The following is a 16493-nucleotide window of genomic DNA, read 5'->3' as shown; positions in this document are numbered from 1 at the left end:
AGCTAATCAGTGAAATCAACTGGACGGAGTGATTTTAGGCTCAAATGTAATAGGGGTTTGGAATATATTTTAGACAATCGTGCAAAAGTTAATAAAAAATGCATTCCAAATTAGATGAGAAAAAATACTTGGAAGGACAGTTCTGTCAAAGTGAGTGATTAAGTATTTTTTAAGGAATGCCTGAAGTAAGCAAAGATCTTGAAAGAAACAAAACCAGCTTGATCTGCAAAGAAGGCTACCTCCTGGGTGCCAGAAAGTGTGAGGTTATAGTGACAGTTAACAGAAGTTAAGTTGAATTAGATCATTAACAAGAAAATATTACTTGAATTTGTAAAGAAGCTTTGAGGGGAAGAAAACTAGAACTATTGTGCAGTGCGAATGGGCTGATGATATTAAATATAATTCAGGTGTGGTCTGAACCAGAAAAGTGTTAGTTTTCAGTAAAAATAAAATATTAAGCAAGAGTCTGAATATAAAAAAGAATAAAAAATGAAAGGGTGTTGGATTTATATGATAAATTAGCACATACAATAAAGAGTAAAGAATGTGACTTGCAGAGTAAATGTCTTTCAAGAACGCTGACAAATACTGCTCCATGAACAATTTTTCAGTCTTGGTTCATGGCTGATAGCGTGTATGTGAAGGAGGAAAAATGTAGTACCTTTAATTAGATTAAGAGAAAAAAAGTGTTGCAAAGCAGTTATATAGGTTGGCTGTTGTCTGTGCAGGGCTTTAGAAGAGGAAAAAAATGCACATGGTGTAACTTTGGTGCAGGGCTTTTGTTAAACAGGAGACAGTGCCTAGTTAAGCTGCTAGCCTTTGTAAATATACATTAAGGAAATAACGTTAAGTCTATCTAGACCTAAGTAAACCATCTGATGTAGTGCCACAGGAGATGTTATGAAATAGAAAGGATGGGGATTAGTGAAGTATAATAATTATAAGTTGAATTGAGAAATGCAGATTTTAATGAAAGGATTTTTTTAAGTGGAGTTTGTGGTGGAACTGATTTTACACAATACTTTCATTTGTTGTCTTGCCACAAAGTGAGAAACTTCAGTAATAGTTTTTAAGAAGAAAAAATATTGGAATATCAGATACCACATATTACTACATAGAGAATATGCAGTATCCAGTGCAAGGAGACTCAGTTCAAATAGGATAGGTCATTTCCGAGGAAAAGAGCAACAGCATGAAATACAATATGGTCCTAGCAAGGTTTGCTACTGTAAATTGCAAACTTCTTTTGTAAATAAAAATTGAGAGTAAAAATGTAGGAGTGTTGGTGAATGATGGCTGTGAAATTGCAAGCTGATGTGACATGACTATAGATTGTATCAAGCAAGATTTTTTTGATAGTGAAGAAAACCACTGTCCAAAGAATAAACTGGTTAAACTTTAAGTATGCGGTCTACAGCTCCTGTCCCTTCTTTTTCATGTGTAAGGAGGACTGATTTAAACAAAACAGGGAATAATGAGCCTCATTTCAGGAAAAGACTGAAAGAACTTGATTTCAGTAAGCAGAACAGAGGGCACAAGGATGCGCAGTGCTGTCTGTAAATGAATTCTGGAAATACACAAGGGCATAGAAGAATTACCAAGCTAAATGACAGGTTGGGCAAGAATAAATAAAAAAGGATGTGGATAAATTTCATTTAAAAAATAGATTATTGTTCCTGGCTTTTGACAGTCCTTCAATAGTAGTTACTATAGAGAGGAAGGTTTCCTTGTAATCCTCAGTTTCTATGAATGTCACTGATCTATGTATAAACAGCTCACAGGATGTAAAACAAGATGTTTTGCAGACGTGTTAAGTAGTTTCAGAGAAGCTTTAAACTTGTGCTAGGACAAAAAGTGCCTGATACCATACAGTCACAAAATAAATTAACTTTTACATTCTTTGGCTTAAAAATCGAGCTCATCGTTTGTATGGTATGCATCTGTAACCTTATACTAGTAAAACTGTGTTTAGTTAGGCCCTCAAACCAAAACTTCAAGTGAAATCAAATCTTGGATTTTCAGAACATTTAGACTCTAAATTGAACATGAAAGCTTATTTTCTCTTTTGCCAGCTGTAAGAATTTGAAGATGTAAAGCTGAGACTTACCTATGTAATTTTTGTTGTAAACTAAAATTGCAATATATGGCAAAATCAATTGTGATTCTCATCAATATTGTGTTATGTATTATCAGGGTTTGTCGTGTAACAAAAGTGTTTTATTTTTGTATTAGGAGGATCGAATGAAAATGGAAGCACACACCACACTTCAGATTCTGATGGAACATTTATTTCCTACAGGTTGGTAGATTTTATATTTTCTAATTTTTAGAAGTTTGAATATAATAAGCAGCATAATATATTAAAAGGAAAAGAACAGATCCATGAATTTTAAAAGTATTGTACACACTAAATTGCAACAGGCAGGAGACTAAAGGATGTGAAGGATTTCATTAAGTAATGATTTGAAAAGTTTTCTGCATTATTATTTTTTGAGAAAGCAGTTCAAAATGCTTACCTAATGAAAGTATACTGTGTTTATAAGCCTAAATAATTTTAAGGGATTTTTTTTTTTCATGGAATAAAGTAGAAATTCTCACCTAAACTCATAGCAGCTAAGCTAAACACTGAAATACTTAACTCACCAGGGATCACCTTTCTGATCTATGATCCACATGGAACTGTTTCAGGTCAAAAAACAGAGTCAGGATTTCTTAAATTTTAGGTTTTCTGACAGGAAAATAGTTTTTCAGTTCTGTTGGTAGTAAACACCAGTTTAAAAGCCATGAGGCTGAGTAACTTTCTGCAGCACTGTCACTGAACTTGAGTCTTGCTTGGGTACATACCAGAGGGGATCTTGCAGTTGAAAGCACAGAAGAGTAATCAACAGATGTGTAGTTCTATCTTTCAGCCAACAAAATGCTTCCTCTGCTACAGATGCTAAATCCGTGTCCTTGTGACTGGTAATTTAATAGTGAGATTTGAGCTAACCAGAACGACTGCATCTGATTTTGATGCTTAAGTACGGCAAAATGAAACAGGCTTGCCACATGATTATTTTGAATTCATTTAGAGGACAGTAATGGGTGGCATCTTTTAATTTTTTTGCTTGTAGACTACTGGAGTCTGTACTTCAAAGAGGTGTAGGCAGGCAGGAGAAACCTGCCTGTTTGCCTTGGCATGGGAATATTGCACCATCTTGCAGGCAGTGAGCTGTGCTGGGCTCGAGGAGCCTGTTGTAGGCCGATGACTGAAAGGCTGCTGAGGTCAGGGAGAACACAGCCTGGTCTTGAGGATGCTGAAAAGAAAGACATTTTGTAAGGACCTGGAGGGAACAGCAAAGAGTTTGTTGCGATTCAAGCACTCAGAGGAAGCTTCTGGACTGAGAGCAAGGTTGGAAAAAATGGTGTACCTGCAGGGACTCGGTGGGACAGGGGAGGTTTGATTTACAAATCTTTCCTATTTTCTGTATCCTAGTAAGTCTGCTCTAATGAAACCTACTTTGTGATGATATAAAACCCTTCGAGGGTAGTTAGCATGTTCATTTTGAGAAAAATATGTTAGCAAATCCATTCCAGGTTTCTGCCTGACTCTTTTTCTTGTCATGTTTGTTTTCTCTATGCATGCAACATACTATCTAAGTTAAAAGAAGGGCTCAAAAATACCACCCAGAATAACCTCTGTGGTTTTTAGGTGAGACGTGTATGTAGATACAGAGACCATTAGGCAGTCTCTGAAAAATAGGCAAGAAAGAATTTAGCCAGATCAGCAGAAGAAAGGAGTTGAGAGTTCTCTGTGCCATAAATTCCAGGACATTTATTCTTCAAAGTCATTAACGCTTGAAAAAGAAGCAGCCAGCTCCAGATAGGCTCTGGTTCCATGATTGTGTAAGCTGTGGTGCTGGGGTCCGACTCTTTCTTCCTATCCATTCTCTACTTTGCAGTAGCACTCTCAGTGAGCCAGTCCAGGGAGCTAACCTAGGCAAACCTATTCATTCTTTACAGGGAGAGGTTTCTGATTACTTGGTTCACAGTACCTAAAAGTAAGTGGAAGGACAGAGCATGGTTCCATTTACTTAAGGCAGCCTAAACTGTAGTGAATCCTCAGCCATCTTTAATGCTCCACAAATAAGTGGAGGCTAAAGCCGCTCTCTTGTCTCCATATTCCTTAGTCCAAAGTGGATGTAATAAACATGACTTTGGCTACATTGCTATGACTTCACCAGAATAATAATCGTATTCTCTCAGTGAGGATTATAGCCCAATTTACAAAACTGAAGTTAATTAGTATTTTAAAAGCGGTCCCATATATCTCTGCCAGAGTATTATCGTTGTAACTAGAGGCAAGATGATAAAGCAAGATGGTGCAGTATATATATGTGGGGAGTGAGGTATATTTATGCACATATATATATGTATATATAAAAGAAATCTCTGACTTCCAATAGTTGGCAAGCTACCACTGTTATTAAGTAGCATTACAGTGTTTAAGGTGTAAAATGAGTATTTTCTGCTCAGTGACAAGTAACTCCCATCATATAATGAGACTGGCTGTAAATTTGCTGGTTGGGTTGAATATTCTGTTGATAGTTATAGTTCTGGGCTGCATGTTAAGTAAAAATGAGCAGCTAATACCTTATGAAAGACACAAAGTGAATCTTAAACTGCCTTGAAAGGTAACGATGGTAAATGGTTGTTATTTCTTTAAGGACTCATTAGAGATTTGGACTTATTTTAATATACTGTCAATGAATATTGTTATAGTAAGTTAGTAATATGGTAAAACTGATGATAGTGTTGTTTACCCAGTGTGTCTCAGTCTTTCGTATTTAAAAAAGTACTGGCTAGTGAATTTTTGCCCTAGAAGAGGCAAAGGCATCTTTGGATCATGGTAGATGTCATGCCTGCAGAAGGCTAATAGGTATAAAATGATACTGAACATTTTTACTGAAACCAAAGACGTTTTATGCTTTATCAGGAGCAGTCTCTCTACAATTCATTTAGAAGAGACAGCTCTGAATGTTTAAAAATATTTGAATGTGAATATGTTTAGCTATTAAATTGCTCTTTAGAGCACATTGTTTTAATAACAGTAAAAAATGGGGGTAAGGGTTGTACTTGATTCCAACACTTTCTATTTTAAAGGACAATTTTACACTCTCCAAGCTTCTGAGTGTGTGTGTGTTTATTAATAAAGGATGTCAGATCATTATTCTCTCATATACTTACGATGCTCAGAACTATTTGTACAGTTTTATTTTTAATATGATGGTGTCACCTTAGAATTTGTGACTCTTGCTTGTGTTGATCAAGGCAGAGATTTAATGCTGATTATGTTCAGTGAGTGAGCATTTCCCATTAGGTCATAAAGTTTGTAAGTAATGTAAGTGAAAAGCGCATGTGACTGGCACATATTTCTAAATACAAGTTTGCGAATGTGTCCTGTGAGGTCATGGAGAATTTTCTAGTTGATCATCAGGCTCTGATTGAAATATTTTTTGTGTACTAGGTAAGAAGGTTTCGTAATAAGAAATTATGAAAATTATTTCCTAGAACCATGTCATCAAAAGTAGAAGCTCACTATTAGAAAAATTTGAATAAGAATTTAGAGGAACTTTAAAGCATGAGAAACATGAGAAGTATTTCAGCTCCACTCTAGTGTGTTATTTTACTGCTTTGGTTAAAGCCTTTTCTGGATGTGCAAGTTGTCCAGACTTCACCAGAAGAAAAAGAAAACTAAGTGTGGGTCTCTAGTTTCAGTATCTGCAGTGCAGTGCCACTGGAAGGTAGAAATACTGTCTTTCTCCTGCCTTCCCAAGGGCAGCTGACCTTCTCCTCGCCAAAGAGGTGAACCCCTTGCCAGCACATATGACTACAGACTATTACATTAATCTGTTTAGCCTCAGTACCAGCTGCTTGCATGTTTTTAATTATCTTATTAGATGGTATAACAGTGACCTATGAAATAAAATGAAGGTGAGTATTTTTTAACTTTATTTTACAGGCTATTTTTCTAAATATATTTTAATGACCTAATTATGACTTTTAGGAAGAGCCATTGATGCAGACATTCAATTTGGCTGATAGAATCTAACATCTCAAGGACACTTATTTTCTTCCAAGGTGGATTCATACATTAATACTGCTTCTAATAAATATATAGCCTAAAAAAAATCACTTTTCATACTTGTATTGTTAACTTTCTTTATGATTTAGAAACCTATGACTACTATGCTGGATAACTTCTTGATACATCTCTGCACTTCGTATATAAGTTTAATTTCTACTCTGTGTATCAAGATAAAGTTCCTTCCCTTGTGGATCAAACTCCATGACAAGTGATGATTGCTCAAAGTTGTGGGTTATATAGACAATATATATTCCTCCTCCTGCTAATATTTCAAATAGGCAGAAGATCTAATATAAGAAAGACTTTCATTTTCTGTTTTTGTCCCTGACTTCTTACAGAATCTACTTACCAGATGTTTTCTTTCTTACTGCAAAAAGGCAATGTGGTCCTGCTGGCTGAGGCATGTTTCTTGTGTGCCAGCCAGCAACCTCAGGACTGATACTGAGCATGCAGAAGAAAGACGGCAAGGGATGCAAGCTGTTCCTCACTGTTCCTATCCCCTTCCAAAACTGGATAGTGAAACTAGTTTGATTCTTCTCTGACCTGTGGCTTTTCTTGGCAGCTAAGCCTCTGTCCTCATATGTTAAATATAGTGTGAAGATGTCGGTAATTTATATACCTTCACCTTGTGGAAAAATCTGTTGGGAAGCAGCCCTTTTCCATCTACACAAGCTTATTTAGTCTTGTTCATACACAGGTGATGTTTCTTTAAGCCATCCCTGTGCAGTTATATCCTATTATTTTTAACTTTGTCCGCTCTGTGTCCACACATAATCAAGAGCTGTAAAGAACAAGCTTATTTCTATTGGGTTTTTCAAATATTTTGGGATACAAAAATTTGGGAACAGAAGGCAAAACAGTGAAGTGGCACTGTGTCTCCACTCTGTAAGGAGGATTCTCAGCATCCTCCTCTTGCATCCTTCCCCTTGGGTCCTCCTCTCTTTCCACAAGGAAGTAGTAAAACTGTCATCCATATTTGTTTTGTCTTACCTAGAACCGTTTCCTAGATGCCATTGTGGTTCATGCCATTTATGTGCAAAGAGGCCTCTTTGCACCAAAGGGAAGTTCTGCTTGACCAACTTGATAACCTTGTGCGACTGGCCTGGTAGATAGATACACTGCCTGGGAGAGCAGTGTATGTTCTCTTCCTGGACTTAAGGAAGGCCTTTGATGCTGTCAGACATAAGATCTTCAAAGACAAGCTGTTGATATATGGGCTGGATAAGCACAGTGCAGGTGGGTTGAAAACCGTCTCAGAGGGATCAATGGCACAAAGTCTAGGCAGCTGGTAACAAGTAGTGTACCCCAAGTGTCAATGCTAGGTCCAGTCGTGTTTAACATCTTGGTTAATGATTTTGATGATGGAGCAGTGTACTTTCAGCATGATTGCAGGTGACATGAAACTGAGAGAGGTGGTTTTATGCACAGGATGGTTGTGCTGCCATCCAGAGAAGCCTTGGCAGGCTGGAGAAGTGGGCTGATGGAAAGAACATCAAATTTAACAAGGGGTACTGAGAAGTCCTGCAAATGGGGAGGAAGAACCCAAGGCACCAATGTATGCTGAGGGGTGGAAAATACTATGGCAGAAAAGGACCTGGGGCTCCTGATGAACTTCAGGTTGAATATGAGCCAGCAATGCGCTCTTGCAGCAAAGGCAGCTTGACGGTTTTCCTTTTTTGTAGCATCATTAGACCCTTAGTAAACTTGATAGGAAAGAAAGTAACCCAGTGGAATTGGGCTTTTATTTTGGCCCCAAAACCTTTCACCATTCTTCCTTCTAACACAGAATCTGGCACTAATAAATCTGAAATACTTACTAGAAGTTCTTAAGGTCTGTAGGTCTAAGTAATGCAGTGAAATTCATCAGTGTCAATTTATAACTGAGAACCCGCATCATTTTTGCAGCAACATGGCTTAATACTGACAGGTGAATGGCATTTGATTTTTCTTGATGCTAAAGTATACTTTTTGAGATTTTGATCATGCTGGTGTAAGCTTTTAGTCCATGAGATGTGCAGTGACATAAAAGCAAGAACATCTACCACAGAACTGTGAGTGAGCTGTTGGTTGAGTTTAGCAACAAAAGAACCTGGAGAATAACAGTTCTTTCCTACATAGTCCCTCAGTGCCCCCACTAGCTCAGTGGGAATTTAAATGGAAGAGTTGTGTACCACACCTTTGTAACAGAACTTCTGAAGATTAAACCAGAGAGCTTGATTTTGCTACACTCTGCTCAGAATGCATCTGATGAGTGATTTCATTTTGATGATTAAAAAAAACCAAACCACCACCACTACCTAGAACTGTACGTAAAACTTGAATGCAAGATGGCACATTTGAGGAATTAGTTTTTAATACAAAGATGCTCGAAGACAAAAGGTCTCTAATAAGCCTTTTGTCTTACACATTATAAACATAATGTATAACTGGAATAAATCTAAAGAGCAAAGATTTGCTTTTAGTGAGACTATGTGGTTTTTAATTATGGCAATAAAACCTAGTCAGTTCAAGAGATTAAAGTTATATCATGAAATCACTTACTCATTTTCTTATGTCATTTAATGCAAAATAGGCAAATTTACAAAGTTGAAGTGTAACTAGCAATATTAGCTAGAGGTTTGTATTCATCACCCTGCACATTATAAAGTCATCCAAGTTTTGAAATTGGGTGTGTATTTTTAAATATTGTAATTTCTGTGTCAGTTCTCGACTTGCTTTAGTCAGGTGTGAGTAAGCAGAAACATTTTGCCATTTTGAGGCATATTCCTGCAAAAGTATTTCCCCTTTCCCTATTACATCCCGTTTCTGATGATTTGTAGATGTTGTGGTTTAACCCTAGCTGGAAATTAAGTACCACGCAGCTGCTCACTCAGCATCAGTGTATTATCAACACTATCCTCACACCAAATCCCAAACATAGTACTGTACCAGCTACTAAGAAGAAAACCAATCTATGCCAGCTGAAACCAGGATAGTAGAGCTGTAACTTTTAACTTATATTACATACTAGGGGAAACTCTTAAGTTTCCTGTTTCTTAAGGAATGCATGTCTGTATAACAAGGCTGCATGCATGTGAACACACAAATTTCACAAAGCTCTGGTTAGCTGAGGATATGAATTAACAGAAGGGTAAAACAACAGACGGGAACTCTAATCATGAGAACTAGAAAGTAAGTGTTCTACATGTACATGCAAAGGATTTCAAGGGTGTTGGGGGTTTTAAAGTAGAAAGCCTTGACTGCAATTTTTAGCAAATGAGTTACAATACAAAAATAAAAATAATTGAATAGAATATCTACATTTTATTTTGCCATTCTGTAAATGTGTGCATAAAGTAAAGAGGAGAACAGGCTGATGAAATTTAGGCTTCAAAGTGGCTGTAGCAAGAATACTGCTACAAAAGCTAAACAATTACCGGGATAGAAGTGAAGTGTTCTCCCAGGGCCAAACCTGGCACTTTGGCTGAGAGCCACCAAGGAGAAGTGGAAAATTTGGGGTATGGAGAAAGGTATCTTGGGGTTCTGCATCAGATCCAGTGCTGTTAGGATTGGTGCTGGCAAAGTGTCCCACTGCCAGTGCGGCCTTATTTCAGTTCCCTGAACTGCACTGCGCACATGCGGGAAGCTTAAAGAGCACAGCTAGCTAATAACCTTAAGTTTTTGCTGGAATGTTTACCTTAAGAAAGTGATTTTACCTTTCTTCATTCAAACCTGTTTAACTCTGTGGCAGCCAAAAACAGATGAAACCTGAACCGTTTAGAAAAATCTGCCCTTTGAATGTTGAGCCTCCCAGCAGCACAGCCATGCATATTCACACTTCCATGGCTGTTAACTCTGCTTCGTATCCTGAGGCAGGACTTTGGGAAACAGAGGAAAATACATATATTTTCCAAGCAGATTGATAAGCCTTCACATTAAGACTGTCAAGTGGATTTTCAGGGTAGCAAATAAAAAACCATGTGTTTCAGAAATGTTTTTTTAGAAACTTACTGCTTATTACTTGATACTGCCTTTCAATTGGTTCCCCCCCCCCCCGTTTTTATATTATTAACTCTGGTTTTATTACATTCCTGACTGTTGCCTCACTTTTTTTTCAACTGTTGATTTTATGGTGTAATAAATAATACAGACTATGCATGTTTCTGGATTTATGCAGTATGTTTAAAAGAATTGCTGTCTCTACTTAAATATAGGTACTACATTCACTTATTGATGTTCCTATCAATAAAGACCTCATATTATAAAACACATGACATGATAATTCAATAATTTCTTTTCTTTATGTTGGCCTGTTCAGTAGCCTGTTGCTTTACTGAGTGCCTCTGGAGAGCCAAGTTTGGGTCTCAGCAGTTTAAAAAGCACATTCTGAAGATGAACCAAAATGGCATGAAAAAAATGGAATTGGCTTTTCTGAGAGCATGCATACACACCATTTTGGTTTAAAATGATTTTACCAATGCTGGCAGCACTGCTCAAGAGTTTTCTTTGGATCTCTATGAGACTATCCGTTTTATCCTTCAATATTGGTCTAGAGGGTAGAATAAGCTTGAGATTTAGATTGAAATCTTAAATATGTATGCTAATGTTCACACCTTTTAGTAGTGTTGCAGTATTTTACCATGTATTGAGAAATATTCTTTGTCATCAAATGTTGTAAATATTATATTGGTTTTGTTTCAGCATGGACACAAAAAAAAGGGCATTTTAAACCGTGTTATACTTGGAATATTTTAAAAATGCATGAGAAAAAATATCGATACACACTGGTTAATGATTTGATAATACTGGTTTCTTTCTAACCCACAGCTTCAACTAAAAGCAAAACAATTATGGACAGTAATATTTCCCTGGTAGGTCTGAGCCCTCACAGTCCCAGGAGTGAATCTTTGCCATTTTTCGGTGACACAGATTGTAGTTTGATGTGCCTATTCGCGTTGTTACATTTCTGTGGGTTTGAGTGTCTCCCACAGAGTTTGCCCCTCTATTCTGCTCTCACGAGACCTCACCTGGAGTATTGTGTACAGTTCTGGTGTCCTCAACATAAAAAGGACATGGATCTGTTGGAACAAGTGCACAGGAGGGCCATGAGAATGATCAGGGGACTGAAGCACCTCCTGTATGAAGACAGGCTGAGAAAGTTGGGGCTGTTCAGCCTAGAGAAGAGAAGGCTGTGTGGAGACCTTCCAGTACCTGAAGGAGGCCTATAGGGATGCTGGGGATGGACTCTTCATTAGGGACTGTAGTTGTAGGACAAGGGGTAATGGGTTAAAACTTAAACAGGGGAAGTTTAGATCGGATATAAGGAGGAAATTCTTTCCTGTTAGGGTGCTGAGGCACTGAAACAGGTTGTCCAGGGAGGTTGTGAATGCTTCATCCCTGGCAGTGTTCAAGGCCAGGTTGGACGAGGCCTTGGGTAATATGGTTTAGAGCAAGGTGTCCCTGCCCATGGCAGGGGGGTTGGAACTCAATGATCTTAGGGTTCTTTCCAACCCTGACTATTCTATGATTCTATGATGTTGCCTGAACATCATAGTACAAAAAGTCTTCTTAAAAGATCTTTAACCTTTAGAAGTATCTGCATTTGTACCCATCAGCAGCTCTATCCGGTAAATCAGTAAATGCAGAAGTTAACTAGCAGTGGTTACAAGCTGTGCTATACCACTCTTTCTCCACGGTATTTCTTCCTCTTCTGAGCAGAGTTATTTATTTTATTTTTTATTTTAAGGAGCTTAGGTGAGCTACCATTGCATTCTTCTGCCTGTGTACCTATGCTCAATGCATTGGTTTTGCCATTATGCTGCAGACTGAAATTTAGCAGCAGAGCCAGAGGCTATTAGTGTAAGAAAGTCTTTCTTACCTCTTCACAACACTACCACATCTAAGTGTTGCCTCAATAAAACTCTGAAACTACTGTTTCAATTCCAGAATTAGTTTCCAGGTGTTTTGTTTTATTGGTGTCACGCATTTTTAAAGAGTTTATAGTTGCTTGCTAGTCTGTGGCTGGGCAATGGTGGCTTTCCAGTGTTCTTTAGTAAGATGCTTTAGCATATAGCATCATTGGGGATTAAAACACTTTTCCGAAAATGGCATTTAAGTGCATGTAGAATTTTACTTACACTTTCTGATGTAAAGTCCTGCTCATTGTGCTTTCTTCATCGCAGTGTGTTGACATATACACTTCTCTTCCAAATCTTTTGACTTTTATCTCAGAAAATCCAATGCTTGTAATTGTCTTAGAAGCATCAGATCTACAAATCATGTCCTGTTGGAAAGAAAAAGGATAATAAACATGCTTATATATGGTTTGCAAGGAGGTCAGGCTTATTTCTTATAAGCAAGTAAGTATGTGTACTAGAGCAGAGCCCAGCATAAAATTATTTTGCAGACAGATTCAAACTTGTAGTTATGACAAAAATGCTTGCTTCAAAAGATGGAAAGGAACAGATGAGGGCTAAGAACAAACCTTTCAGAACAAATCTGTAACCTTCATCCCTTCCACTGATTTGCTTGCTTTTTCATTCATACATATTGAGCACTTTTCCCACTTCAGAGTAATGCAACTGTCCCTAACTCATGCCAGTAAGTACTTTACATTGGACGGGTGCAGCATATGACATTTAAGTTTCCAAAAGAAACATTAATCCAATAACTTTTTCCTTGTGCAGGTTTTATATTATGAAGACTTTGCAATAGATATAGTAGCTTATTAGACAGAATATTTAAATAAGAATATGAAATGAAAAATAACCAGAAAACTTTAACATTGGCATTTGCCTTTGTTTTAACTGTACAAGCTAGAGGTGGTATTAACACATGATTATGCATTTAATTTTCTAGTTTGATTAAAAACAATTGCATGTGCTTATTCATAGTTTAAGTGGTTCCAATTGGCTCTTGAAGCCTTTCACTTCAGTGAAGCAAATGGGATGTGGTAGACTCGAGTTCCAATCTTCATTGCTCATTTCACTTTGACCAGTGAGTTTTCTGCAAGCCTGGGTTAACAAAGCTCATAGGTATTAGTTTACAGAGTAGGGCTATATCATTAAAAAAAAAAAAAATCCTTTTAGAATTGATAGCTTGTTAATATTACACAGTGTTACTATTATTGAAAAAGTCTCTAGAACTATAAGGCTTAATTTATTAGCCTTCATTCAAAGCATTTAAGAAATTAATTTGTCAATGCTGTTCCAAAAGGATTTTAGATATCATTCAGCTCTACTAAAACTGAAGCAGATTCCAGCTTCCAAGTCTTTTATAATTATTTTTTTTTTCGTTTGCTTGTAACTTTTCTTTTTAGTGATCCCAGCAGCCAAGGGGGGTGCAGGGGAGATATGATCTTGCCAAATTTCTTTTGGCTGTTTTAAATGTAATTTTGTGCAAAATGTGCTTGGAATCACATTACAAATTAAAAAAAAAAAAAAAAACAAAAAAAAAAAGAGAGAGAAAGGAAGAAGAAGAAGACAAAGCACAGTATCGGCACTAATACCATTTAAGAAGTGTTGAAATTACTCTCTCACTGTGTAGCAATCACTCCCAGCAGTTGGTGAAAAAAATAACCTGAGGAGTTTCTTTCCTCTCTGTTCATTCTGTTCACAGTTACAGTGGTTGAAACCTTTTGCTAACTCAGCTGACACACCAGCATTTTCAAAGATGTTTTGGGAATGTCATCCGCTTGCAGAACAATGTGAATAGCTTCAGAGGCTGACCTGTTGTGTGCACAGGGGAATGTGTCACTCTTGAAGAATCGCTACCTTAGGGAGGCAGCTTGGCAGTAGTTATAATGGCCAATAATGCTACAAAATTTACAATGGCAACTGAAGGATATTATACATGATAGAAACAGGAGGGTTACTTAGATAGGCATAATATACTGTAGTTACTGAAGTATAAGTGGCTGTGGAAGAAAGGTCCCGATTTTTCTCAAGCTGTGTCTGCTATATACCATGCGTTGTATTTAAAGGAGACAGAGTCATGGTAAACAGTTGTAGGTAGCTTGGTGCAGGAGGTGAGGATGTATGGGAGATAGAGAGACAGTGGAATCGCCAGAGAGTCTGACTAGGAGAATGGGGGATGTGGCAGGAAGGAGGGAATCTGCCCAACACTACTGGAACTACTTGCTGCTATGTTGGTCACTTGAGAATACTGGCAGTTGCCAGAAGCTAAAAGTAGCCTTAAGCCCTGCAAGCTAACACTGTTTTAGTCATCTTTGTTCTTATCTGGAGGACCTTTCCTTTTCAAAGTCATTAATAATCAAGACCCAGAAGTAAAAACTCTTTTTTTGTTGTTTTTGAATATGATCCTAGCTGAAAGGTGATGCATTCACAAACACAGTGCTTCTGATCTCAGTGTGAAGAGTGAGCTCAGCTTGCTCCATCTCAGAGGAACAGGACCATAATTTCCTGGCTTGCCAAGTCCGTACCCCAACTGTTCCCCACAAGTGTATCTTATAATTCTGTTATGGAACTGTGAAATTTTTACCTAAAACAAGGTTTAAAAAAAACTCACCCTCACAACTCAGCTTAGAAGGCTGAAAATTACCTAACCATAGTTTGCATATATTTAGGGCAGCTTGCAAAACCTGAGTTTTTCTATTGGTGTTCACTATAACCCACTCTGTGACCTTTCTTAGCAAAGGAAATCTAGTGAGATCTTACCCTGGAGTCATAGTAGTAGTTTCCCTCTTTCTGGTTTCATTTGGTCTCCCAGGGAGAAGTAATAGTCTCCCATGCAACAGTGGGAGAAGGAGATGCTCACCTTAAGGACATGGACTGAAAATAAATCTGAAACACATTTTCTTGCACATAACCCAGCTTCTTACACTGAAATTACCCTTTGAATTTTAAAGGGGTTGCAGAGTCTGTGAGCAAGTCTTGGGCTACTAAGACCATCAATCGGCTTATACTCTTCTTGTATATTTCAGTAGAAGGTGCAGGAAATACAGATTTCATTCTTTTATTCAAACTCAGTAGATGGTTTGGGACAATTAATTTCCAATTGTTTCCCAGTAGAGCCTATTTACTTGTATATTAATGAGGCACAGGTGTTAGGCCCCTGGTGCCTGCATGCCTGGGAGGCATATTTAGGTTGTTTATCTAGTCAGCCATAGGTACTGCAAGGTACTGAAGCTTGCCTTCAACAGTTTATACAGTGAGGCTTTTTAATTTTTTGATTTTTTTTAAATTTGCTAGCACCTGTTAAAATTTTAAAACTGATCATGTAGAAAGAAGTAGGAGTGATTTCAATAGTAAATAGCACTAAATGTTGAAGAAAGTCATCTTCTATGATGCTTAACTGCCCAGCTTGACATTAGGAAGAAAAGAAGGTTCATTTAAGCAAATATGTCATGTGAGGAGCTAATACAGTCAACAGTATACTTTTCGGTTGCATATTTTTGGAATAGGTACTTCTTTGTCTACAGCTGAAACATGAACGTGCTTATATTAATATTCATTTTTCTTGTTTATTCACTGAACTGCAGTACCAACATTTTAGAGGAAATGGAATAGCCTCCATAGACATTATGAATTTCAGTAGCTGGCATAATTATAGCGATCTACATATTCATTAAATCAAAGAAGAAATGTGTCCAAAAAGACAGCCATGCGTTTAGAAGTGGTACACAACTAAATATATACATTTTTTAAAAGTTCCTTTCCTGGCTTATCTGATATTGTGTAATGTCATATAGTCCTTAAATCAGTTAAAGCTTGTTTTTTTGTTTAAATGTTCGTTCCTTTTGCTTTTGCACACAGCAAAGAATGGGAAGAACTATTTGTAAACAACAATTACTTGGCAACTATACGGCTGAAGGGGATTAATGGGCAGCTGAGAAGCAGCAGGTTCCGTAGTGTTTGCTGGAAGGTAAGAAGAGAAAATATTTATTTACAGTTTGTGGTTGCAATATATCAACACATTACTTGATGCGCTGGAAGATTATTGATGCAAAGAATCATGAATTTTCCGACAGACTTCATCCCAGCATTTTCCTACTCATTTTTATAATTCATAGGACATTTTCTAATCGTACTGAGTTGCCTTAAAGCTGAATTGCAGGTGATAGCAAAATATTCCTAGGAAAGAATATCCTTGTGCTGGGTGGTGTGTTTAGGATTGAGTGCCACACACCATCTCCTCACAGTCTCTCTGCAGTGAAGTTGTGCACTGGAAATAAAAATGAAGTTTTGTCTCAAAATTTATGTTTTGTGGAACTTGGGACTCCTTTAAAATCAGTCTGATGCTTCTGCTAGCAGCTTTTCCCAATGAAATGAGATAGTGAAGACTGAATAGAGAAGGAAGACAGATCTTCCAATATTAAAACACAACAGGTCCTCAGAGGTCTCTTACTATATTTTTTTAAAGTTGCAGG

The 16493-nt window shown here is 37.4% G+C and overlaps 1 protein-coding gene across 7 annotated transcripts in view; it reads left to right on the top strand.

Moving 5' to 3' along the window:
* Positions 1-16493, top strand: part of TBC1D5 (TBC1 domain family member 5) — a 403210-nt gene that overhangs the window by 241839 nt on the left and 144878 nt on the right. For all 7 annotated transcript variants that reach the window (XM_061351052.1, XM_061351053.1, XM_061351057.1 and 4 more), the window contains 2 exons: positions 2233-2299; positions 15880-15988. In XM_061351052.1, coding sequence (XP_061207036.1) covers positions 2233-2299; positions 15880-15988 — 176 coding nt within the window. The remainder of the gene's footprint in view (positions 1-2232; positions 2300-15879; positions 15989-16493) is intronic.

The sequence above is a fragment of the Neopsephotus bourkii genome, unplaced genomic scaffold (assembly GCF_033783945.1).
Source record: "Neopsephotus bourkii isolate Nb327-2 ecotype Australia unplaced genomic scaffold, CSIRO-AGI_Nbou_v1 NB_549, whole genome shotgun sequence".
In the NCBI taxonomy this organism is placed as follows: Eukaryota; Metazoa; Chordata; class Aves; order Psittaciformes; family Psittacidae; genus Neopsephotus; species Neopsephotus bourkii.
This window is presented reverse-complemented; position numbering and strand designations above follow the sequence as displayed.